This window comes from Schistocerca americana, chromosome 1, assembly GCF_021461395.2.
Source record: "Schistocerca americana isolate TAMUIC-IGC-003095 chromosome 1, iqSchAmer2.1, whole genome shotgun sequence".
Classification (NCBI taxonomy): domain Eukaryota; kingdom Metazoa; phylum Arthropoda; class Insecta; order Orthoptera; family Acrididae; genus Schistocerca; species Schistocerca americana.
The window spans coordinates 765,081,890-765,106,255 of record NC_060119.1 but is presented as its reverse complement, the minus strand read 5'-3'; the positions used below and the strand labels follow the sequence as shown (position 1 = coordinate 765,106,255).

The following is a 24,366-nucleotide window of genomic DNA, read 5'->3' as shown; positions in this document are numbered from 1 at the left end:
AGGGATCGGTTGGTAGGACATGTTCTGAGGCATCAAGGGATCACCAGTTTAGTACTGGAGGGCACCGTGGAGGGTAAAAATCGTAGAGGGAGACCAAGAGATGAATACACTAAGCAGATTCAGAAGGATGTAGGTTGCAGTAGGTACTGGGAGATGAAGAAGCTTGCACAGGATAGAGTAGCATGGAGAGCTGCATCAAACCAGTCTCAGGACTGAAGACCACAACAACAACATAAGGAAAATAATTTATGTACCAAATTTATTTTGCCAATAAAGAGCATTTTTAACTTTGTTATAATACAATCATTTACTACCACTCCTAGTTCCATAACACAAATACTATAAATGCACCTTTCTGTAAGATAGGCAGTCCCTTTGTAAGATAGGTAGTCCCTTATAAGTTCATTTACAGTGTTCAGTTCTGAACTGTGTGAAGTGATAATAATCACCTTTTGACAGGACATGACATTGCACTGACATTTGGAGTAATTTGGCCTCTACTTTTGCAATATTCTTGAACATTTCGTGGTTTTAATCAATATGGTGTTGTGGTCTTCTGTCCAAGGACTGGTTTCAGGCAGCTCTCCATGCTAATCTACCCCGTGCTAGCCCCTTCATCTTCGAGTAACTACTGCAACCTACATTCCTCTGAATCTGCTTAATGTATTTATCTCTTGACCTCCCTCGACGATTTTTACTCCCCACGCTTCCCTTAAGCACTAAATTGGTGATCCTTTGATGCCTCAGACTGTGTCCTACCAACCAACCTCTTCTTTTAGTCACATTGTACCACAAATTTTTCTTCTCCACAATTCTATTCAGTACCACCTCATTAGTTATGTGATCTACCCATCTAATCTTCAGCATTCTCCTGTAGCATCACATTTCAAAAGCTACTTTCTGTTCTTGTCTAAACTGTTTATCGTTCATGTTTCACTTACATACACGGCTACATTCCATACAAATACTTTTAGAAAGGACTTGCTGACACTTAAATCTATACTCGATGTTAACAAATTTCTCTTCTTCAGCAACACTTTTCGTGCCAATGCGTCTAAATTTTATGTCCTCTCTACTACATTCATCATCAGTTATTTTGCTCACCAAAAAGCAAAACTCTTCTACTACTTTAAGTGTCTCATTTCCTAATCTAATTCCCTCAGCATCATTCCATTTAATTCTACTACATTCCATTATCCTCACTTTGCTTTTGTTGATGTTCATCTTATATCCTCCTTTCAAGGTATTGTCCATTCAACTGCCCTTCCAGGTCCTCTGCTGTCTCTGACAGAATTACAATGTCATCGGCAAACTTCAAAGTCTTTGTTTCTTCTTTCTGGACTTTAATTCTTACTCCAAATTTTTCTTCGGTTTCCTTTACTGCTTACTCAATATCCAGACTGAATAACATTGGAGGTAGGCTACAACACTAACTCACTCTGTTCTCAACCACTGCTTCTCTTTCATGCCCCTCGATTCATAACTGCCATCTGGTTCCCATACAAGTTGTAAATAGCCTTTTGCTCCTTATATTTTACCCCTGTCACCCTCATAATATGAAAGAGAGTAGGTTTGCTTTCCCTTAACCTATCATCTACGGGAAGTCATAGGGGCAGTACTGCCTTGCATGTTCGTACCTTTCTCCAGAACCCAAACTGATCTTACCCAAGTTCAGCTTCTACCATTTTTTTCATTCTTCTGTAAAGGATTCGTGTTGGTATCTTGCAGCTGAGACTTATTAAATAGATAGTTGAGTAATTTTCAGATCTGTCAACGCCTTCTTTCTTTGGAATTGGGATTCCTATATTCTTCCTGAGGTCTGAGGGTATTTCGCCTGTCTCATACATATTGCTCACCAATGCTATCAGTAGCTCTAAGATAGGCTGTCTACTCCCAAGGCCTTGTTTCAACTAACGTCTTTCAGTGCTTTATCAAGTTCTTCATGCAGTATCATATGTCCCTTATCTTCCTTTACATCTTCCATTTCCATAACACTGCCCACAAGTACATTCCCTTGTATAGACCCTCAATTACCCCTTCCACCTTTCTTCTTTCCCTTCTTTGCTTAGGAATGGTTTTCCATCGGAGCTCTTGACATTCATACAGGTGGTTCTCTCTTCTCCAAAGGTCTCTGATTTTCCAGTAAGCAGTAACTGTCTTACGCCTAGTGACACATGCCTCCACACCTTTATATTTGTCCTCTAGTCATTCCTACTTAACCATTTTACACTTCCTGTCAATTTCATTTTTTAAAAGTTTGTGTTTCCTTTTGCCTGCTTAATTTACTGCAGTTTTGTATTTTCTCCTTTCCTCAATTAAATTCAATGTCTCTTTTGTTACCAAAGGATTTCTACAAGCCCTCGTCCTTCTACCCACTCAATTCTCTGCTGTGTTCACTATTTCATGTCTCAAAGCTACCCATTATTCTTCAATTGTATTCCTTTCCCCTGTTATCAATTGTTCCATAATGCTCCCTCTGAAACTCTCTACAACCCCCGGTTCTTTCAGTTTATCCAGATGCCATCTTCTCAAATTCCTGTTTATTTACAGTTTCTTCAGTTTTAATCTGCAGTTCATAACCAGTAACTTGTGGTCAGAGTCCACATCTGCCCTTGGAAATGTCTTACAATTTACAATCTGGTTCCTAAATCTCTATCTAACCATTATATAATCAATCTGAAACATTCCAGTTTCTCCAGGTCTTTTCCACGTATACAACCTTCTCTCATGAGTTAGCAATGAATAAATTATGCTCAGTGCAAAATTCTACCCAGGGGCTTCCTGTTTCATTCCTTTCTGCCAGCCCATACTCCCTACTACTTTTCCTTCTCTTCCTTTTCCTACTATCGATTTCCAGTCCCTGATGACTATTAAACTTTCAGCTCCCTTAACCAACTGAGTAATTTCTTTTATCTGATCATACATTTCCTCAATCTCCTCTTCATCTGCGAAGTTAGTTGTCACATAATCTTGCACTACTGTCGTAGGTATGGGCTTCACGCCTATCTTGGCTACAATAATGCGTTCACTATGCTGTTCATAGCAGCTTATCCATGTTTCTATTTTTTTTTTTACTCATTATTAACCCTAAACCTGCATTACTCCTGTTTTATTTTGTATTTATAACCCTGTATTCACATGACCAGAAGTCGTGTTCCTCCTGCCATTGAACTTCACCAATTCCCACTACATCTACAATTAACCTATCCATTTACTTTCTTAAATTTTCTAACCTACCTGCCCGATTAAGGGATCTGACATTCCATGCTCCTATCCATAGGACGCCTGTTTTGTTTCTCCTGATGACGACGTCCTCTTCAATTAGTCCCCACCTGGAGATCCAAATGGAGGACTATTTCACCTCCGGAATATTTTACCCAAGAGAATGCCATCATCATTTAACTATACAGAACAGCTGCATGTCCTTGGGAAGAACCACGACTGTAGTTTCTCCTTGCTTTCAGCCATTCGCAGTGCCAGTACAGCAAGGCCACTTTGGTTGATGTTACAAGGGCAGATCAGTCAATCATACAGACTGTTGCCCTTGCAATTACTGAAAAAGACTGCTGCCCTCTTCAGGAATCGTATGTTTGTCCGGCCTCTTAACACATACCCCTCTGTTGTGGTTGCACTGACGCACACAAGCCTCCCCACCAACGGCATGGTCCATGGGGTGGGGTATTCCATATACATTATAAAAGAATATATATCTAAAACAAAGATGATGTGACTTACCAAACGAAAGTGCTGGCAGGTCGATAGACACACAAACAAACACAAACATACACACAAAATTCAGGCTTTCGCAACCAACGGTTGCTTCATCAGGAAAGAGGGAAGGAGAGGGAAAGACGAAAGGATGTGGGTTTTAAGGGAGAGGGTAAGGAGTCATTTCAATCCCGGGAGCGGAAAGACTTACCTTAGGGGGAAAAAAGGACAGGTATACACTCATGCGCGTGCGTGCGCGCACGCGCACGTTGACCTCCACCTGTCCAATGGCCAGCTTCACACGTCCGTCCACATCAAACTCGCCAACAAGCAACAGTACCTCCATTATGACAGCTGTCACCCATTCCACATCAAACGGTCCCTTCCCTACACCCTAGGTCTTCGTGGCAAACGAATCTGCTCCAGTCTGGAATCCCTGAACCATTTCACCAACAACCTGAAAACAGCTTTCGCATCCCGCAGCTACCCTCCTGACCTGGTACAGAAGCAAATAACCAGAGCCACATCCTCATCTCAAACCCAGAACCTCCCACAGAAGAACCCCAAAAGTGCCCCACTTGTGACAGGATACTTTCCGGGACTGGGTCAGACTCTGAATGAGGCTCTCCAGCAGGGATACGACTTCCTCAAATCCTGCTCTGAAATGAGATCCATCCTTCATGAAATCCTCCCCACTCCACCAAGAGTGTCTTTCCGCTGTCCACCTAACCTCCATAACCTCTTAGTTCATCCCTATGAAATCCCCAAACCACCTTCCCTACCCTCTGGCTCCTACCCTTGTAACCGCCCCCGGTGTGAAACCTGTCCCATGCACCCTCCCACCACCACCTACTCCAGTCCTGTAACCCGGAAGGTGTACATGATCAAAGGCAGAGCCACGTGTGAAAGCACCCACGTGATCTACCAACTGACCTGCCTACACTGTGACGCATTCTATGTGGGAATGACCAGCAACAAACTGTCCATTCGCATGAATGGACACAGGCAGACAGTGTTTGTTGGTAATGAGGATCACCCTGTGGCTAAACATGCCTTGGTGCATGGCCAGCACATCTTGGCACAGTGTTACACCGTCCGGGTTATCTGGATACTCCGCTAATTTCAATTTGCCGCCACTCATACCTCACCTGTCTTTCAACAACATCTTTGCCTCTGTACTTCCGTCTCGACCGACATCTCTGCCCAAACTCTTTGCCTTTACAAATGTCTGCTTGTGTCTGTGTATGTGCAGTTGGATGTGTGTGTGTGTGTGTGTGTGTGTGTGTGTGTGCGCGCGCGTGCGCGCACGCACGCGCATGAGTGTATACCTGTCCTTTTTTCCCCCTAAGGTAAGTCTTTCCGCTCCCGGGATTGAAATGACTCCTTACCCTCTCCCTTAAAACCCACATCCTTTCGTCTTTCCCTCTCCTTCCCTCTTTCCTGATGAAGCAACCGTTGGTTGCGAAAGCCTGAATTTTGTGTGTATGTTTGTGTTTGTTTGTGTGTCTATCGACCTGCCAGCACTTTCGTTTGGTAAGTCACATCATCTTTGTTTTAGATATATATTCTTTTATAATGTATATGGAATACCCCACCCCATGGACCATGCCGTTGGTGGGGAGGCTTGTGTGCGTCAGTGCAACCACAACAGAGGGGTATGTGTTAAGAGGCCGGACAAACATACGATTCCTGAAGAGGGCAGCAGTCTTTTTCAGTAATTGCAAGGGCAACAGTCTGTATGATTGACTGATCTGCCCTTGTAACATCAACCAAAGCGGCCTTGCTGTACTGGCACTGCGAATGGCTGAAAGCATATCCATCCACACATACACAGACACAAGCAGACATTTGTAATGTCTGCTTGTGTGTGTATGTGTGGATGGATATGTGTGTGTGTGCGAGTGTATACCTGTCCTTTTTTCCCCCTAAGGTAAGTCTTTCCGCTCCCGGGATTGGAATGACTCCTTACCCTCTCCCTTAAAACCCACATCCTTTTGTCTTTCCCTCTCCTTCCCTCTTTCCTGATGAGGCAACAGTTTGTTGCGAAAGCTTGAATTTAGTGTGTATGTTTGTGTGTCTGTCGACCTGCCAGCACTTTCATTTGGTAAGTCACATCATCTTTGTTTTTATATATATATATATATATATATATATATATATATATATATATATATATATATATATATAGCTAGAACAATGACAAATGTTTCCTTAACTTTCAATATATTTTTGAAATTTTAAAATCTTTATTTTTAGTAAAGTTTGGGGCTAGTTATCACTGGTGGGACTGAATATAAAAATTTGATTTTTGCATATTTTGTACACCTATAAAACAGCAAAGTACTGTAAAAATCTCAATATTGATATTTGACTGTGAACAAAGGTATGAATTTTTGAAAACAAGGAAATAATTCACATTACACTACAACTGATGTTATAGTTGTTGCCTATTTAAATCGTTTATTGTTTCGCTGCAACAAAAGTTAGTAGTAACCTATATTGAGTTAGCACTATCACCCTATATTTAATTAGTATTATTTAATTTAATAACAGAGTATCAAATAATAGGAGTTTTTGCTTTAGTTCTACGTCAAAAATTTCTCATTTTATCTAGGTTTACCCTCAATTAAGTAGCTCATAATTACAAGTTCAAAACGATAAAAGCAAAACAATAAACATATCAAATTTCTCTATTGTTGAGAAGGCTACAGTTTTCTGCACAAGTTTAGTCCTTAAGACAAGTGTGTACAAGAGCTCAGTGGGCAGAGTAGCAAGTCTGCACAGGAGCCTGCAGTCATTGACAACTTGGTACATGAACTGGGTCCCCCACTAAATTCGTTGTGGTCTATTCAGGAACGTCTGTTAGAGTGGATGTACATACATAATTGAGAATGTAGGATATTTTATGTGTTATTGTCGTGAGTGTGATTTTTAACTAACTAAAATAAGTTTAAAACTTAATAGTAAATAAATTTGAAAGACTAATTGGATGCAATAAAATGAACTAATAGTGCTCTATTTGACAGATCGTGAGGTGTGTCACAAATCAGTTTATGGTTATGTTTCAAAAAACTTAAAAATGCTAATGACTTTGATGGAAATAGACAAACTTTGTTTAAATTATGAGAAAGTTCTTCTGTCTCACCAGTTTGAGAGTACCAGAGAAAAAATACCTTCTGAAGTACACTCACATTTTTTGAAAAAAAAAAAAAAAAAAAAATGCCCTGATGCACTCAAAATTCATAAAAAACCCGTTATTAATGATTCGAGGGAAATAAAACTTGAACATCTGCCTTGTTAAGTGTGAAGTAAACAGCTTCCCGAGCAACAATGTGAATTCTGGAAATTTCCTGTGCCCAAATTGTTACTCAGAAATATTTTACTTGAATTCAGAACCAGAGCCATGTAACCTTATTAATGACATTGTATTACTAATGAGGAAGTGATTAGCTAATGGAAATTTGCTTGTTCTAATTTAGAAGTATCTCCTGCTTTGAAAATACAAAAACTGAGTGGCAGAAAAAGAAAAGCAGCTATCGAAAGCAAGATACAATGAATTTAAGATAAAATTAGAAAAGACTTAGAATCACGCTTTAATAATGCATACACCCATATACCATCAGCACTTCTAAAAAAGAAGAAAACCCATCTCTAGAATCATCTGACACTGAATTTTTGAGCTTAATCAAGAAATGAAAAGTATGTGTTTAGTGACACCGACAGAGGAAAAAAATAAAATTTTAAGTTTGCTGCCTGACTCATGGTTAAGAGCAAAAACAGTTCACGAGTTCATTGTTTCTGATTGTTTGGTTAGACTAACATAAAAATTGGTGAAAGAGCAAGGCATTTTACCAGTTTTAGGAAAGAAGGAAGGAGTAGGTATAAATGAAGAAACAAATGATAAGATCCAGCATTTTCCTGAAGATGATGAAAATAGCAAACTGTGCCTGGAAAGCAAATACATTATAAAGAGTTGTTATACATCAAGTTAAAGTAACAAAGGAGAAGCGACTAGTGGTGTCAAATTTAAATGAACTTTATGTAGCTTTCATAAATGCTCATCCTGAATGTAAAATTGGAACGTCAAAGTTTTGTGATCTTCACACTAAGTGGTGTATTTAGGCTGGCTCCTCAGGAACACACTCCGTATGTGTTTGTTTATATCATCAATCGGAAGAGAAAATGCCTAACACTGTTACCTTCAAACAGTGGGTCACAAACAACAGGGCTGAAATGGCAACAGTGGTTAAATCTCAGGTAGAGTACTTTGTACCTTTAATTGATATCTTAGAAAATCTCGAAGTCACCACTATGTTTCTGAAATCTAAAGCAACTTTCTGAAGGACAAAAAAGCACAACTTTTTGATACTGTATGCCTACTCCTAGCTGATTTTGCAGAAAACTTTACATTTGTGGTTCAGGATGAAACATTAGGGTACCAGTAGGTCAATGAGCAGGTAGTAGAGCCTAAGTGAGAAAGATGAAGTTTACAGTTCAAATGGCTCTGAGCACTATGGGACTTAACTTCTGAGGTCATCAGTTAAGGACATCACACACATCCATGCCCGAGGCAGGATTCGAACCTGTGACAGTAGCGGTCGCGCGGTTCCAGACTGTAGCGCCTAGAACCGGCTGGCCATCGCGGCCGGTGAAGTTTACAGTTCTTAAATTTGCATTCAAAGCAACTACTTGGAGCACAACATTTTGGTTGTCCATGTGTGGATTACATAAAAGACAAGATTGAGAAGCTCATATACTTTTCAGATGGATGTGGTAGTCAATACAACATCAAAAAGAATTTTTCAAATCTTTGCAACCACTCAGTAGATTTCAGATTGGAGGCCAAATGGCATTTTTTGCCTCCTGCCACGGTAAAAATGCATGCAATGGCGTAGGGGATACAACAAAATGTGACATGAGTAAAGCCAGTCAACAAAGAACGATCACAGACCAAATTCTTACAATAGAGGACATGTATGCCGTTTGGCAAGGATATTAAAAGTATCACCTATTTTTTCATTAAGAAAGAAGGGGTAGTTCTTTATCTCAAAACAACACTGCAAACTAGATTTCAAAACTGTATAGCAATAAATGGAACAAGGCAACTCCATGAATTCCCTGGCACTAAAGGAAGCAATTCGATACTATGTAATACCAGAAAGGCCGTGTTTGGCATCTTGTCGTCAGTCTTGTGACTCACTCTGAGGATGGCTGGACGATACGCAGCTGAAATTTTATTTGTGCGGCTGCATGCCCAAAATTTAATGAACTACCAGAAACAGAAATTTACTAGGGCCATTGTGTAACACTGAATGACAGTGGCATGCGTGTATGATGGACAATGGTGGCTTGCATAGGTTGAAAGAATAAGTTTGGAAAACAATTATGTTTTCGTGCATTTTTACCACCCTGCTTGCCCCAGAATGTTTCATTCAAGAAATCTACTAGTGACAAAGTTTGGATACCAAAGAAAAATTTATTAAGAAAGCTTTCGGTGCTTGAACTTACACCAGCAACTGGGATGTCTTATTCTACATCACAAAAGCTGTCTGAAGAAATGTGTTCTTAACAATCACCACTAGGATTATGAAGCACCACATCTCTTAAGTATGTTAATTCAAAATATTTATTTTAAATTCATCAAGACAATATAAATGTTTAATTCAGTAACTTTTCTAGTATTTTCATTTAATTCAGTACCTTAACTTCAATAATAACTGATTACATCGAGCCAATATCGTGCATGAATTAGGCTAAGATCAATTGTAACTTGAACTATTTCCTCGTTTTCAAAAATTCATATATTTGTTCACAGTCAAATAACAATGCTGAAATTTTTACACTACTCTGCTATCTTATAGGTGTACAAAATGTACAAAACTCAAAAGCCAGTCAAATTTTTATATTCAAACCCACCAGAGCTCACTAGCCCCAAACTTTACAAAAAATAAAGGTTTTCAAATTTCAAAAATTTATAGAAAATTAAGGAAACATTTGTCATTGTTCTACTCTATATAAGGCCAGTAGTTTGTGAAACAAAAACAAAACACACTCTGAGGAATAACTCCTTATTTTTGGGTTTAAAAAGTGGATTTTCTAAATTTTCAATACCAAACTTTGGAGATCATTTTCACCAGTTATTTTTGAATTCAAGGTATTTTGGGTATTATACAATGTTATAGAGCAGACTTTTCTAAAGACAAACATGTCAATTGCAATGCTGTTGCTAAACCCAGTGCAGAAAAATTCAAATTAACACATATATCTCAAAATTTAAAAACCATCGTGCACTTAAAAATAAAAATGGCCCCCACATAGCAAATGTAGCGAGATAAAATCTTTTTAAAAAGCGTTTTTAATTTCTCAATTATAGGACAATTAAAGAGAGAGAGAATTTTAAAATGGTCAAGCAACCAACTTAAAAATGGAATGACTTTACTTGGATTGACCCATCTGTTATGTGGCACGATGCCACTGACCTACCGCAGCAATGACAGGATCATAATGTAACAACTGTGGGCCACCTGTCGAACGGATTGTGTATTACAACAGTTTTCATTTGACTGTCTCTTACATAATCCACACCCCATCCAACCAAAACCACTGGATCCATTTCCACCAAACTTGGTACACACATTACTTGCTGTCTGGAAAGAACTATTGTGGGATTAACAACAACCTACCTCTCAATGGCATGGGGCTGAAAAATAAGCGTGGCTCACAACATGGAAATAGCCAGTCTCTACTCATCCAGTATTTGAGACAGAGTACTTTGTGACTTTAACAAACTTCACACATAATATCAAACATGTATGAGACACATTCTCACCGTCACTACCACAATACAACAAAAGTACCAAAGTTTATCGCTTATTACATTTCTACTAGTCACGCAGTAAAATTGCGGCATCAGACATGACCTTTTACTAAATTACTGCTTAATTGCTAACTCTACTAGCAACAGATTTCCCAGTCAGTATCTACATAAATCACTGGATGTTCCTGCTGCAGCATGTGGTTCATAAGATACGACACCATGGACACTGAGTAACACACAAATGAAACTGCAGGATGAAATTCACTGAAGATAGCTGTGAAATATGTATGAAACTTATGTGGCGTGCATACATGGGCAAAGCTGTGCGTGAAAAGCTCCTAAAATCTGAAGTGATTTTGACCAAATTTGGCATACGTATTACTCACTATCTGGAATGAAATTCTGTAGGGGCGAGAACCAGCAAGCTCCTCTTGAGGTGTGGGTGTTAATGTGGAGATAGATGAAGGGGAAAAGAGGATGGACAGGAGTGGGGGGGGGGGGGGGGGGGGGGGGGGGGGGGGAGGAGGAGGAAGCAGCAGATTGATTTTATAGAATTGGAATAAACATATACCTGGGCAACACTGGGTACTCAGCTAGTCACTTCATAATATTTTAAAATTGAAGGTCAAAACAGAGTACACAACAAAGGCTGACAGGATACTAGGTAGATACTCGTGAGAGAGGTGTTTTGCATCCATATTCCAGTGGCATTTTTTTCTCCTCCACCTCAATCGTCAATGATATTCCAATGTAGAGGGACTTCCACCACTGCCGTATGCAAGACCGTGACTCCTTAAACCACGCGGCACATCAAAATACAAGAGAAAAAAATGTGGAGTTAATATCACATTTGGAACAGAAAGCTTCTTATGCTGTTAAATCCTTTAACACACTGCAGTCAAACTTCCACTGCAAACCTCACTTGACAACACGCAGCAACAGTGGCTCATAAAGCGGTTTAACTGAAGTGTCCGACACCGCGTCATCAACTCTCAACTGACACTACCCATCCTAACCTAGACCTCGGTCTATATTACAAATTAGTGTGCCACCACGAACAACATAATAAAAGATAATACAGACGAAAAGAGTATTGTCAGTGTTGTGTTCTCTTTCCGTTGAAGCACGCACGATATCACATCGTCATTATGTTGTGGCAAGAAGCCGTCATCCAGTATCGGTAGATTTAGTTGATCCCATAACGCCTTGCACTTTTTCCTTATGATTACTGCATAGCTCTTCAGCAACCCAGGATTCAGTTTTTTGTAATATTTTATGATTATGTATAACACGCTAGTGAGCTAACCAATCTGAACAAATTACAACTCAATTAACCTATAAGCTCTTCATTTTACTGACATTCTTAAAAAAGCACGTTATTACCACAACCTATTACACAACTGTACCGTAACAAAAGCCATGACCACTTCTTCCACGTGATGTTACCTTGTAATTATCTTTCTAACTGATATATTTGTTACATAACATTAAAAGGAAAGTTACAATGAAAACGTTGGCACTCTCCGCTCTTAGACAACCATGTGATATTTATCTCAGTATGTGTTAATACATGAATCCATATTTATAAAAAGTAATTATAAAAAGCCCTTCTATGTTAAAAAAGAAATCTAAGACGTATGACAAATCCTGACACAGTTGCAATCTTAATCGAACAAAAGGATTTGACAGTTCATGAAAACCAAAGAGCAATAACAGAAACACACGAACACAGCAAAAAAAGTCTTGTACGTTAAAAGGTGTGCACATCAAACCAAAGACATACAACTTGTCAATTGTTGGCATGATAAAATGCCAGTAGGTGAATAACACATTCTCCAAGATTTGCTGTTTCATTGGCTCATAACACACATGTTTATATTTATTACTACCACAGGGTACAATAAGTGATATCCTACAGCTACTCTCAGGAATAGTTACATTCATATGCACCAGTTATTCAATAACAACAATTTCAATTACACATTAACCTACCAATCAGACACACACACACACATTTTAAAAGCAGGAAAGTAAACAAGGCAGCTAACACACACATAAAAAACAGTGACTGGGAAACATACCTTCATTATCAGATGCTGGTGCAACTCTGAAGCTGTTAACTGGGAATGATCGCTGGAGATCGATTTTCGGTCGTTTACTTGAACGGTATTCACTAACTGTCTCTGAGTCAGAGTCTTGATCATCCGAGTTTGCCTTATCATCTTCATTTGATGAAACAAACCACTTACTTAACCAAGAAGACTGGGGAATGAAGCTTGTAACACGTGATGCTACTTTTCTCACAAAAGACTGAAATGATGAAAAACATATTAATGGGTTTTTGACAGAGTACACAGCTAGCACTATCAATTATAAACACTGGACATTCACAAATTTGAATAATTAACACAGTAGCTACTTATTACGGTATAATCCTAAACCGGAGACTGAACTTCTGTGAATAACACCAATCTATATTCAAACGACGCACTGGTACCAGTTCATAACAGTAAGTTGCATAACAAAATCGGACCAAGTATTGCCTCAAGCACTGAACACCGTACTGTTGTTGTATGCTTACACATCAAAGACATGGACACACTAATTACTCCCACATTTAGCTCGGAGACGTACGAAATCATGTAGTTATTCACTATCCAGCGCTGTTTCCCCCTGAATATAAATTCCTGAATATTCCATGTAGTACACTTTCCTATTTCATCATTAGGCGCGAACTCCCGTAACAAGTATGTACTTACGTTAGATACATCATACGGCTTGGAAGAATGTGACTTCTTGCTCCTTGCGCTATTGCCTCCTTTCGCCATACTTTGTTTCTTGAAAACAAAAACATTTACTCTACTTATTACTTTACACCATCGAATTTCCTGTCAACTAACCCAACAACGACAATGAATATGGCGGCACCTGCGTAACTAGCCGTTGGTTGGTCTTTACACGTGATACTCCATGGAATTAGAATGCAATTGACGAACAAATGACAATCAACAACTATCATCGCCTTCTTTATTTCAAATTTTTTAAGTTGAGAAGAAAATGAAGACGTGAACACTAACGGCAAAGTTGAATGAGTTTTATAAAGAGTAATGCGCTTCTCTTTCTGACGAAATATCTCAGTATATTCCATCGAAATACACAAATTAAAAAACTGAGCTAAGCTAGTTACTTTACGCAAACGCAATTTTTGTAAACGTTCACTCGTCGCGCTTTAACATCTTGGTCGCCTATAAATAACGAAATCGTATTGTGAACAAGCAAATCACTCTTCAAAAACATAGTAATTGTAGACATCAGCTACCTGGACCGGAATTTAAATGCAGTTGAAGAACTTCGCTTCAATTTACAGGTATAGGATCTTCTGACCGTAAAAATAGCTAGTTAGTTGCGAAGTGGGGAATCAAGTTGAGCATTCTAAAAGACAATGTCCCACTCGAAGCATTAAACAGCACAGTTCCATCAGATCCCAGCAGCCCGCTTTTTCGATTGCCTTGTCTCTCCTACACAAATACCTTATTGTGGGACTATGCTGGTGCCTGGTAATATGGGTCATTTTCTTGGGCAGTTCTTAATTTTTTTCTCATCTAGCTCGTTATTTATTTTACACTACTGGTGCCCACTTAGGCGTATAAAAACACAACTTACCACGTTATTAGCTGAAGCAATAACGAAGGAACTGCTATGGGCTCGCAATTGAAAACATCAGTGGAATAGTACAAGACAAGGTTATTTGCGGTTGGCGCAATTTATACATAGGCGCGCCTGCTCGATGTTAATGTACGTTAATTTTATCGCTGTTAAAATAAACTGAGATTAAACTGTGTTTTGCTCATAACTGTTTACGTTGGAAAAATGAAAACGGCTATTATATTACATTACATTAATACTTCTTCCATAGACCTTAAATGCGACTTTTCGTACTAATGTGGAACGTCTCAGTTTAACATAAGCTTTCATTACACAATACATATTTTTTCCAGTTACTACCTCATGTCTAAAAATTCATCTATTCAGTAGAAGTTGTTGTCATTCAGAAATTCTTTTAATTTGTTTTCAAATGTTGATTGGCTCTCTGTCAGACTTTGGATGTCATTTGGCAAATAACCAAAGATTTTTGTGGTAGCATATTCACCCCTTTCTGTGCCAAAGCGAGATTTAACCCAGGATAGTGAAGATCATCCATTCTTCTAGTGTTCTAGCTATGCACTTTGCTGTTATTTTTTAATTGGGATGCGTTATTAATACCAAATTAAGTAATGTCTATTTCGAAGGTACGGTGACTACCGAGAGTTTCTTAAATAAATGTCCGCAAGATGATATTGGGTGGGCTCCAGCTATTATGCTGATTACACACTTTTGTGCAATAAGTATGTTTTATCTTATTGATGAATTACCCCAAAATTTGGTGCCATATAAGAAGCAATGAATAAAATTAGGCATAGTAGGCTAATATACTGATATGTAATCACCAAAATTTGGAATAACACTAATAGTTTCAATAGCTGAACCTAACCATTTCAGCAGAACATCAATCTCTTTCTTCCAGTTCAATTACTCATCAATTCACACACCCAGAAATTTTGAATATTATACCTTAGCAACAGTCTTCTTTTCAAAGTCTATAGTTACCAATGGTGTTATATCATTTACTCTACAGAACTGTATATGCTGCGTTTTCTCCAAATTTATGGGAGCCCATTTTCAGAGAACAAATAAATAATTTTCTGAAATACATTGTTTACTATTTCCTCAGATAATTCTTGTTTGCCGAGTATGATTACTATACTTCTATCACCAGCAAAAAGAACTACCTTCACATCTTTATGAATACAGAGTGGCAAGTTATTAATATATATTAAGACCAATAAGGGACCTAAGACTGAATACTGTGGGACACCATTCTTGATACCTCCCCAGATACAGGACTGGGCTGATTTTTACAGACTATCTGTACTGTTCATTTCAACCTTCCACAATCTTCCAACTAAATATGAATTAAACCCCCTATTGTTTACTCGTGTACAAAGTACACCTTGCACCCACTTGTGTACGAAAAACGGCACATTCGCTTGTGGGTTGAAGGAGCATCAGTTGTTATATAACATAATCACATTTTATTGCTTATAAACAAAGTTTAAATGTTGGAAGGCTTACTTGAGTATTAAGCCATTGTTTATAAAATTTACACCACTGCAAATTTCATATGAAACGATAAAAGAAAATTATTTTCAATGGCATTGTATAGATAAGAGAGCTACATTAGCAGGAAATACTGAACAAATTGAGTTTCTGTTCCACCTGGAAAAGAGCAGATAAATTCCTCTTAGGTTAATACATGAAATATATTTCCAGCAGAAGAGGAGTGTAATTATTTTCTGTAACCAAATTACCAGAAACAAACTTTATACAATTATCAACATACACAGAACACCACTTGTTGATAAGACTGTTTATGTGGTCAAGTTGGAACTCTCTGGTTCAAGTTTAATGAATTTTAAGATTAGGGATTTATATAATTCTGATTGTTATATACAGCATATAAAACTACAGTAATATAAATGATATGGTAAAGCTATAGATATTTTGGTAAACATGAGAAAAGATTCCCAAAAACCATTTATAATATTTGCCATAAATGTGTTAAATTAGTTATGTATCACATATCCCATTGAGAAAAAGCTGTGGGATGTGGAAAGAATTTTGTATAATTTAAGTGCAACATAGCGAAATGATTTAAAATTACAAAATAATATCCTATTACAGTAGAGTGTTTCAGTATGACCTAAACCATCAAATTTAAAAGTTCATTTGGTATAAATCATCAATGGTTAAAAATTGGTTCTTTATTTATTTCATCAATTTGATCATACCAGCAATGCAAATATATAACATGTCATTGGACTACATGGAAAACTACAATACATAATTAAAAATATATTTAGGTACACTGTAGTACATATCTGGTTTTGAAACCTCTGATCACCACCACAATAGAATAAAAGAATAAATCATTTTAAATGTAAGGATATTTTTCTATGGAATGCAGTTTGGATTGAAACTTAATATACAGTACAGTGGAAATATTGTTTACCTCTTAATAAATAATCTTTTTCAAGCTATTGTAGTAAGAGGTAAGAGTATTTATAATATGATGACAGTATTACACTAGTATGTGTACATAAGAGAAGGAGGTACATATTGTTGTTCATTATGCTACATCATATATGTAAGTGGGCAGAATTAGTGTCAGTCTAACGACTATTCTGACGAACTGTCGGATAGTGGGACAAGTAGAGTGTGTGTGTCTATATATATAGGGTGAGTCACCTAACATTACCGCTGGATATATTTCGTAAACCACATCAAATACTGACGAACCGATAGCACAGACCGAACGTGAGGAGAGGGGCTAGTGTAATTGGTTAATACAAACCATAAAAAAATGCATGGAAGTATGTTTTTTAACACAAACCTACGTTTTTTTAAATGGGACCCCATTAGTTTTGTTAGCACATCTGAACATATAAACAAATACGTAATCAGTGCCGTTTGTCACATTGTAAAATGGTAATTACATCCGGAGATATTGTAACCTAAACTTGACGCGTGCGCTCCACTCCTCCACTGTTCGATCGTGTGTATCAGAGAGCACCGAATTATGTAGAGATCCAAAGGGAATGGTGATGGACCTTAGGTACAGTAGAGACTGGAACAGCACATTACGTCCACATGCTAACACCTTTTTATTGGTCTTTTTCACTGACGCACATGTACATTACCATGAAGGGTGAGGTTTTTAATTATGAAGTGGAATTTAATTATGAAGTGGAATTGAGTGTGTCCCTACATGTCAGGCCAATAGATGTTCAATGTGGTGGCCATCATTTGCTGCACACAATTGCAATCTCTGGCGTAATGAATGTCGTACACGCCGCAGTACATCTGGTGTAATGTCGCCGCAGGCTGCCACAATACGTTGTTTCATATCCTCTGGGGTTGTAGGCACATCACGGTACACATTCTGCTTTAAAGTTTCCCACAGAAAGAAGTCCAGAGGTGTAGATCAGGAGAACGGGCTGGCCAATTTATGCGTCCTCCACGTCCTATGAAACGCCCGTCGAACATCCTGTCAAGGGTCAGCCTAGTGTTAATTGCGGAATGTGCAAATGCACCATCATGCTGATACCACATACGTCGACGCGTTTCCAGTGGGACATTTTCGAGCAACGTTGGCAGATCATTCTGTAGAAACGCGATGTACGTTGCAGCTGTTTGGGCCCCTGCAGTGAAGTGAGGACCAATGAGGTGGTCACCAATGCTTTCGCACCATACATTTACAGTCCACGGTCGCTGTCGCTCTACCTGTCTGAGCCAGCGAGGATTGTCCACGGACCAGTAATGCATGTTCTGTAGATTCACTGCCCTGTGGTTTGTGAAACCCGCTTCATCGGTAAACAGGTAGAACTGCAGCGCATTCTCTGTTAATGCTCATTGACAGAATTGCACTCGATGATTAAAGTTATCACCATGTATTTGCTGATGTAGCGACACATGAAACGGGTGAAAGCGGTGACGATGCAGTATGCACATGACAATACTTTGACTCAGTCCACCGGCTCTTGCAATGTCCCGTGTACTCATGTGTGGGTTCATGGCAACAGCAGCTAACACACCAACTGTACCCGCTTCTCCTGTGACGGGCCTGTTACGGACCCGTTTGCGTGCTTCGACCATAACTGTTGCATACAGTTGGCGGTAGATGTTTTGCAATATGCGGCACGTTGGATGCTCTCTGTCCGGGTACTGTTCTGCATACACCCTGCAGGCTTCAGCTGAATTTCGTCGACACTCGCAATAGATGAGTATTATCTCCGCCTTTTCAGAGTTCGAATACACCATGGTCACAGTTCCTACAACACTAAACTATCACAGACGTCTGGTAACACGGTGTACTACAGTTGGTCTGCGTGTGGAGACAAATGCAGAATAACAATAGCAGCAAGCGCTACATGCGGACACTGCGACAGCTAGACCAAACCACAACAGTGCGCTACAGCCACACTCGTAAACACGGGGTCGTCATCGTAAACATGTCCCTGCAGATGTTGCTCGCCGACCGTGGCCCGTGTTTGTTACAACACGCAACTGAACGTCGGAGGTTTCAAGCGTCAACTTTAGGTTACAATATCTCCGGATGTAATTAACATTTTACAATGCAACAAATGGCACTGACTACATATTTGTTTATATGTTCAGATGTGCTAATAAAACTAACGTGGTTCCATTTAAAAAAACGTAGGTTTGTGTTAAAAAACATACTTCCGTGCATTTTTGTATGGTTTGTATTAATTACACTAGCCCCTCTCCTCACGTTCGGTCTGTGGAATCGGTTCGTCAGTATTTGATGTGATTTACGAAATATATCCAGCAGTAACGTTAGGTGACTCACCCTGTATATATAATATTTCCAAGTGTGGTGTCTATTGGGAACATAGGACTGGAAGAGTAATGGAGGACTCTAAATGGTTAAAGAAAGTATTGAGAAGCGAGTGTAAGGAGTGAAGCAGGATGTTAATTTCTCTAAGATGTATTCGAATTCCATGGTACATAAAGATGTATGACAGGGCAATGGACTATGAAGCCTACTCAGGAAGGAGAAGGGGGGCGCACCCAGCATTGATTGGATGGAAAAGGGCAGGTAGGCAGACTCAAGAAAGGCTGACCTATAATGTGTGGGCGGGGGCACCAAGCAGGGGATTGACCTGTACCATAGTATATTAGGAATTTCTTTAAAGGGGTGTACCTACAAAAACGAAAGGAGGAAGTGCTTTCATAGTATCAACCTGTATGTAAGGTACAGGTACTGTGCCTAAAGGAAAAGGGCAGTGTCGTGACAAAAGTTACACATTTAAGTAGAGATTATTCTGGTAAGTTTGAATTCTCGTTTCCATTTGCATTGTTATGTTTGTGTGAAGTTATATGCGTTGAAAAGAACACCTTTATTTACCCAGAGTTCCTCCAGATTGTAAAAGGTTTTGAATAAATCAAGGCTTAGAAGAAGTAGTACGTGAAGTAAGGGCAAATAACAGCATACACTTTTGTAATGCACATGGAGTTTACGATTGGAAATAAAACAGAAACATTCTTGTCCTTACAAAGTTTACATTGATCAAAAGGTCCATGATTATAATGGTATTAATATGGAAAGGAAAGAGAGCTATATATGAAGTACTCGATGGCTTAAAAAATGTTATATAAATTGATGGAAACGTAAAGTAATATTATATGAATACAATATTGATGTACATAATGAACATGTACAAAATATCGCGTGTTCGAGATAAAGGGAGGGATATGTAGTGCTTCGAGAATTTCGAGGTAATTATAGAGACCCTCATATTTCCACTGTCTCGAACACACGTTATTTTAGAGATGAGTGTGGTAAAGTAGAACTGTGTCTACTGCACCACAATTATGTGTGTGGTGGACAGACGTGTATCGGACGCATGATCGTAGTGGGCAGGTAGTCGTCGAGCCTGCCTAAGAGGTTACACGTCCAGCTCAAGGAATAAACGCGCTGTACTCCATGCGACATCAAATATTTTTGTGTGGACATTTGAATGTTCTTGACAGAAGAGAAGAGACAATTACTTATTCATTCATTCTCTTACTTTCGTAAGGTCTGGACAGTTGTCTTGTTAAACTTGGAGAGATTTGTAGACTGTATTTATGGAAAATTGAATGTGAAAGCTTCTGACGGACCAGAAGCTGTCGAGCTTATGAAAAATGTTTTAGTTGTATGAAAACTGTTATGTATGATGAAAATACAGCGAGATTGAGTTCAGAGTATTCTCGAGTATACGGAGTTATTTTAAAAATATAAAAAGTTCCTCCAAAGTAGCATCATATCTTCAGAGAAGAAGTTGAGCAGGACATTGCAGCTGGCTACCCTGAAAAGGAGATCGGCAATGCAACTACAAGAAAATTCGATAGCCCATGGGGAGTGTGAGTCTTGCACACCAGTACCACACTCCCACACTTATCACCAGAAACCACCAGACTGAAGTGCATAGTACACAATACATGTACTCTATAACAGAGTAAAAACAGTGGTGCATCACATTTGTTCCATGTGGCTTATGAAATAATTACGCCAGCATGAGTGGCCATGCGGTCCTAGGCGCTACAGTCTGGAACCGGGCGGCCGCTATGGTCGCAGGTTCGAATCCTGCCTCAGGCATGGATGTGCGTGATGTCCTTAGGTTAGTTAGGTTTAATTAGTTCTAAGTTCTAGGCGACTGATGACCTCAGAAGTTAAGTTGCATAGTGCTTAGAGCCACTTGAACCACTTGAAATGATTATGAATCATCACATGTGCAAGTAAATGATGAAACAGCTTAATTTCCAACTTCAAAGCTCCTGTCTGGTGAATCTGCTAGTAATAACTGTAGAATGTCTTTGATTCTTGTGTTTTTTTATGGATACCGCAATTATTTTGCATTGTGGCATCACTACCCCGACACTACTTTCAAGAAATGTCAACATTGCAGAAATATCGGGCAAGGTAACCATATTTCTAGTTTTCTAAACAGAAGCCTTCAAGATATTCATTTTTTGCCAGATAGTATTGTAATAGCTCTATTTTCTATTTTGAAAGTATTTATCACTGCTGGTGAGCTTTCCCAGAAGCTGGGTCCATATGCCAAATGACTATGGAACCATACATAGAACACACCTTTTACAGTAATCTTTTTTCTTTAGGGTTCTTAATGTGTAGCATGCATTGTTCAGTTTTGAATTTGTGAAATTAATGTGTTTATTTCATTTTGGATCCACATACCCAAGAGATTACTCTCTTAGAAGTCCTCAATATTTTGCTGATTGATGCTGAGATTAGGATTAAACATATTCATATTAAGTGAATGGCAGAACTTTTGTTACTGTCAATTAGCAGTTGGTTGCTATAAACCAGGCTACTTAGTTGATTTACAACAATATTAATATTTACTGATTATTGCAATTATCCCAGTTTTTACCCTTCATTGTTACTGTTGTGTCGACTGTGGTCATTATTATTTTATATGCTGCTATATTCGTATCTAGATCATGTATGTATATAGGGTGTTACAAAAAGGTATGGCCAAACTTTCAGGAAACATTCGTCACACACAAATAAAGAAAAGATGTTATGTGGACATGTGTCCGGAAACGCTTAATTTCCATGTTAGAGCTCATTTTAGTTTCGTCAGTATTTACTGTACTACCTCGATTCACCGCCAGTTGGCCCAATTGAAGGAAGGTAATGTTGACTTTGGTGCTTGTGTTGACATGCGACTCATTGCTCTACAGTAGTATCATTGTTGGTGATGTCTTTATTGGGCCCCATGTTCTTCCACCTACGCTCAGTGGAGCACGTTATCATGATTTCATACAGGATACTCTACCTGTGCTGCTAGAACATGTGCCTTTACAAGTACGACACAACATGTGGTTCATGCACGATGGAGCTCCTGCACATTTCAGTCGAAGTGTTCGTACACTTCTCAACAACAGATTCGGTGACCGATGGATTGGTAGAGACGGACTAATTCCATGGCCTCCACGCTCTCCTGACCTCAACCCTCTCGACTTTCATTTACGGGGGCATTTGAAAGCTCTTGTCTACGCAACCCCGGTACCAAATGTAAAGACTCTTCGCGCTCGTATTGTGGACGGCTGTGATACAATACGCCATTCTCCAGGGCTGCATCAGCGCATCAGGGATTCCATGCGATGGAGGGTGGATGCATGTATCCTTGCTAATGGAGGACATTTTGAACATTTCCTGTAACAAAGTGTTTGAAGTCATGCTGGTACGTTCTGTTGCTGTGTGCTTCCATTCCATGATCAATGTGATTTGAAGAGAAGTAATAAAATGAACTCTAACATGGAAAGTAAGCATTTCCAGACACATGTCCACATAACATATTTTCTTTCTTTGTGTGTGAGGAATGTTTCCTGAAAGTTTGGCCGTACCTTTTTGTAACACCCTGTATAAGAAAGGTTACAGGTTCTGATACAGAACCATGAGGGACACAATACCTTACTGTACTTCCTTCAGACGGATTTTCCATCATTATTTTTCATGCCTTAACAGTGAATCCCCAGAAATCGCCCTATCTCTGATTACTCAAGGGAGGACTGACCCTTTCCTTAAGTATTTCTCATATATCACAGTTTTCCAGATTAATCAAAAACCTTTGTGATTCACTATGTAAAATGTCTTACTGAAGGCCATTAATATTCCCATTACAGCGTTGTGTATCGTCTAATAGTTTTAAGAAATTGTTTAAGCATTAATAAACAGCAGTCTATGTCAATGTTTGGCTTCTAACATTGTCTTGAGAGACGCTTAATAGATTATTCTTACCGGAAAAATTATTAACCTGTCATACATAATTTTTTTAATACTTTTGATAGGATGGATGTTACTGAAATGGGACAGTAGTTCTTAATTTTATGCCTCAAAGCTGTTTTGTGTGCTGGTATTACTTCAACAATTTTTGGTATGCCTGGAAAGTTTTATAATCTAGAGAGCAGTTACAAAGGTGCTTACCAGTTCAACACTATTCTGGAGACTTTTTTGTCAGTAGGAAGAGTATTTCGTCTATCGCTGTTGCTTTCGTATTTCTCAGTTCAGCTATTGTAATTTTTCAGTTGTAACACTCTAATGAATGTGGATTTATTTGTCACAAATATTGAATTTGTCTCTTACACTCAGAGTGTTGGCTTTGCAATACTGTTTTACCATATCCCTAGTTATTCTAGTGAAAGGTTTACATGTTTGCTGTTTCTTTTGAATCTGTAACAGTTCTGCTGTTTTATGTCAAAATGATATTATTACACTTTGGCTCAGTTTCCTTCTTTATCAAATTTCACACTGCTTTTTGGTGATTTATCTATATATCTGTCATTACCCATTCTTTTTGCTAGCTTGAAACATTCGTCCCTCCATAAATCATGGATCTTACTGAGGTGGGGCGACTTGGATGCTTTAGTAATACAGACAGCCATACCATAAGTGCAGCTACCATATAACGGTATCTGTGGAGAGGCTAGACAAACCTGTGTTATCCAGAAGATGGACAATACCATTTTCATTAATTGCTGGGGCTTCATTCTGGATGATTGACTGATCTGGCCTGGTAACATTGACTAACATGGCCTTGCTGTGCTGGTACTGTGAATGGCTAAAAGCAAGGGCAAAATGTAGGCATTATTTTTTTACTGGAGGGCATGCAGTTGTACTGTATGGCTTATTGACGATGGAATCCTCTTGGGTGAAAAATTCTAGAGATAAAATAGACTCCTATTTGGATATCTGGGCACAGATTACTCAGAAAAACGTCGTTATCAGGAAAACAAAGACTGGCATTCAATGGGTCATAGCAAGGACTGTTAGAGTCCTTAATCGGCTAGACAGATTGTAAAATTTAAAAAGGGCAATGGACAGATTGACATTAGATATAGTGGAATTAGTGAAGTGTTGAGAAAGAGGAATAAGACATTTGAGTACAGGATTACCAACAAAATATCAAATAGGGCTAATGTAGGAGTAGGCCCAATAATGAATATGAAAATATAAATATGCCTAAGCTATTGTAAATAGAAAAGTAAATGTAATGTCTCATATCGCAAATGCACGTTTTTTTGTCACCTTCACTTACTGATTCAGCATCTGGAAATATTTTTCATGTCCAAGCAAGTGTGAAAAAACTGCTTGTAAAATTTTTCATGTATATGTATGTCATACTTGTGTTGTAGATGCCATAAATTGAAGATGC

At 38.7% G+C, this 24,366-nt stretch overlaps 1 protein-coding gene across 1 annotated transcript in view; it reads right to left on the bottom strand.

The window, feature by feature from the left end:
* Nucleotides 1-13,454, bottom strand: part of LOC124611896 (nuclear pore complex protein Nup153) — a 97,687-nt gene extending 84,233 nt beyond the window's left edge. The window contains exons 1-2 of the mRNA XM_047140282.1: nucleotides 13,285-13,454; nucleotides 12,607-12,835 (exon numbers count right to left, since the gene is read on the bottom strand). Of these exons, the coding sequence (XP_046996238.1) occupies nucleotides 12,607-12,835; nucleotides 13,285-13,353 (298 nt within the window). The 5' untranslated portion in view covers nucleotides 13,354-13,454. The remainder of the gene's footprint in view (nucleotides 1-12,606; nucleotides 12,836-13,284) is intronic.
* Between the last annotated feature and the right edge of the window lie 10,912 nt (nucleotides 13,455-24,366).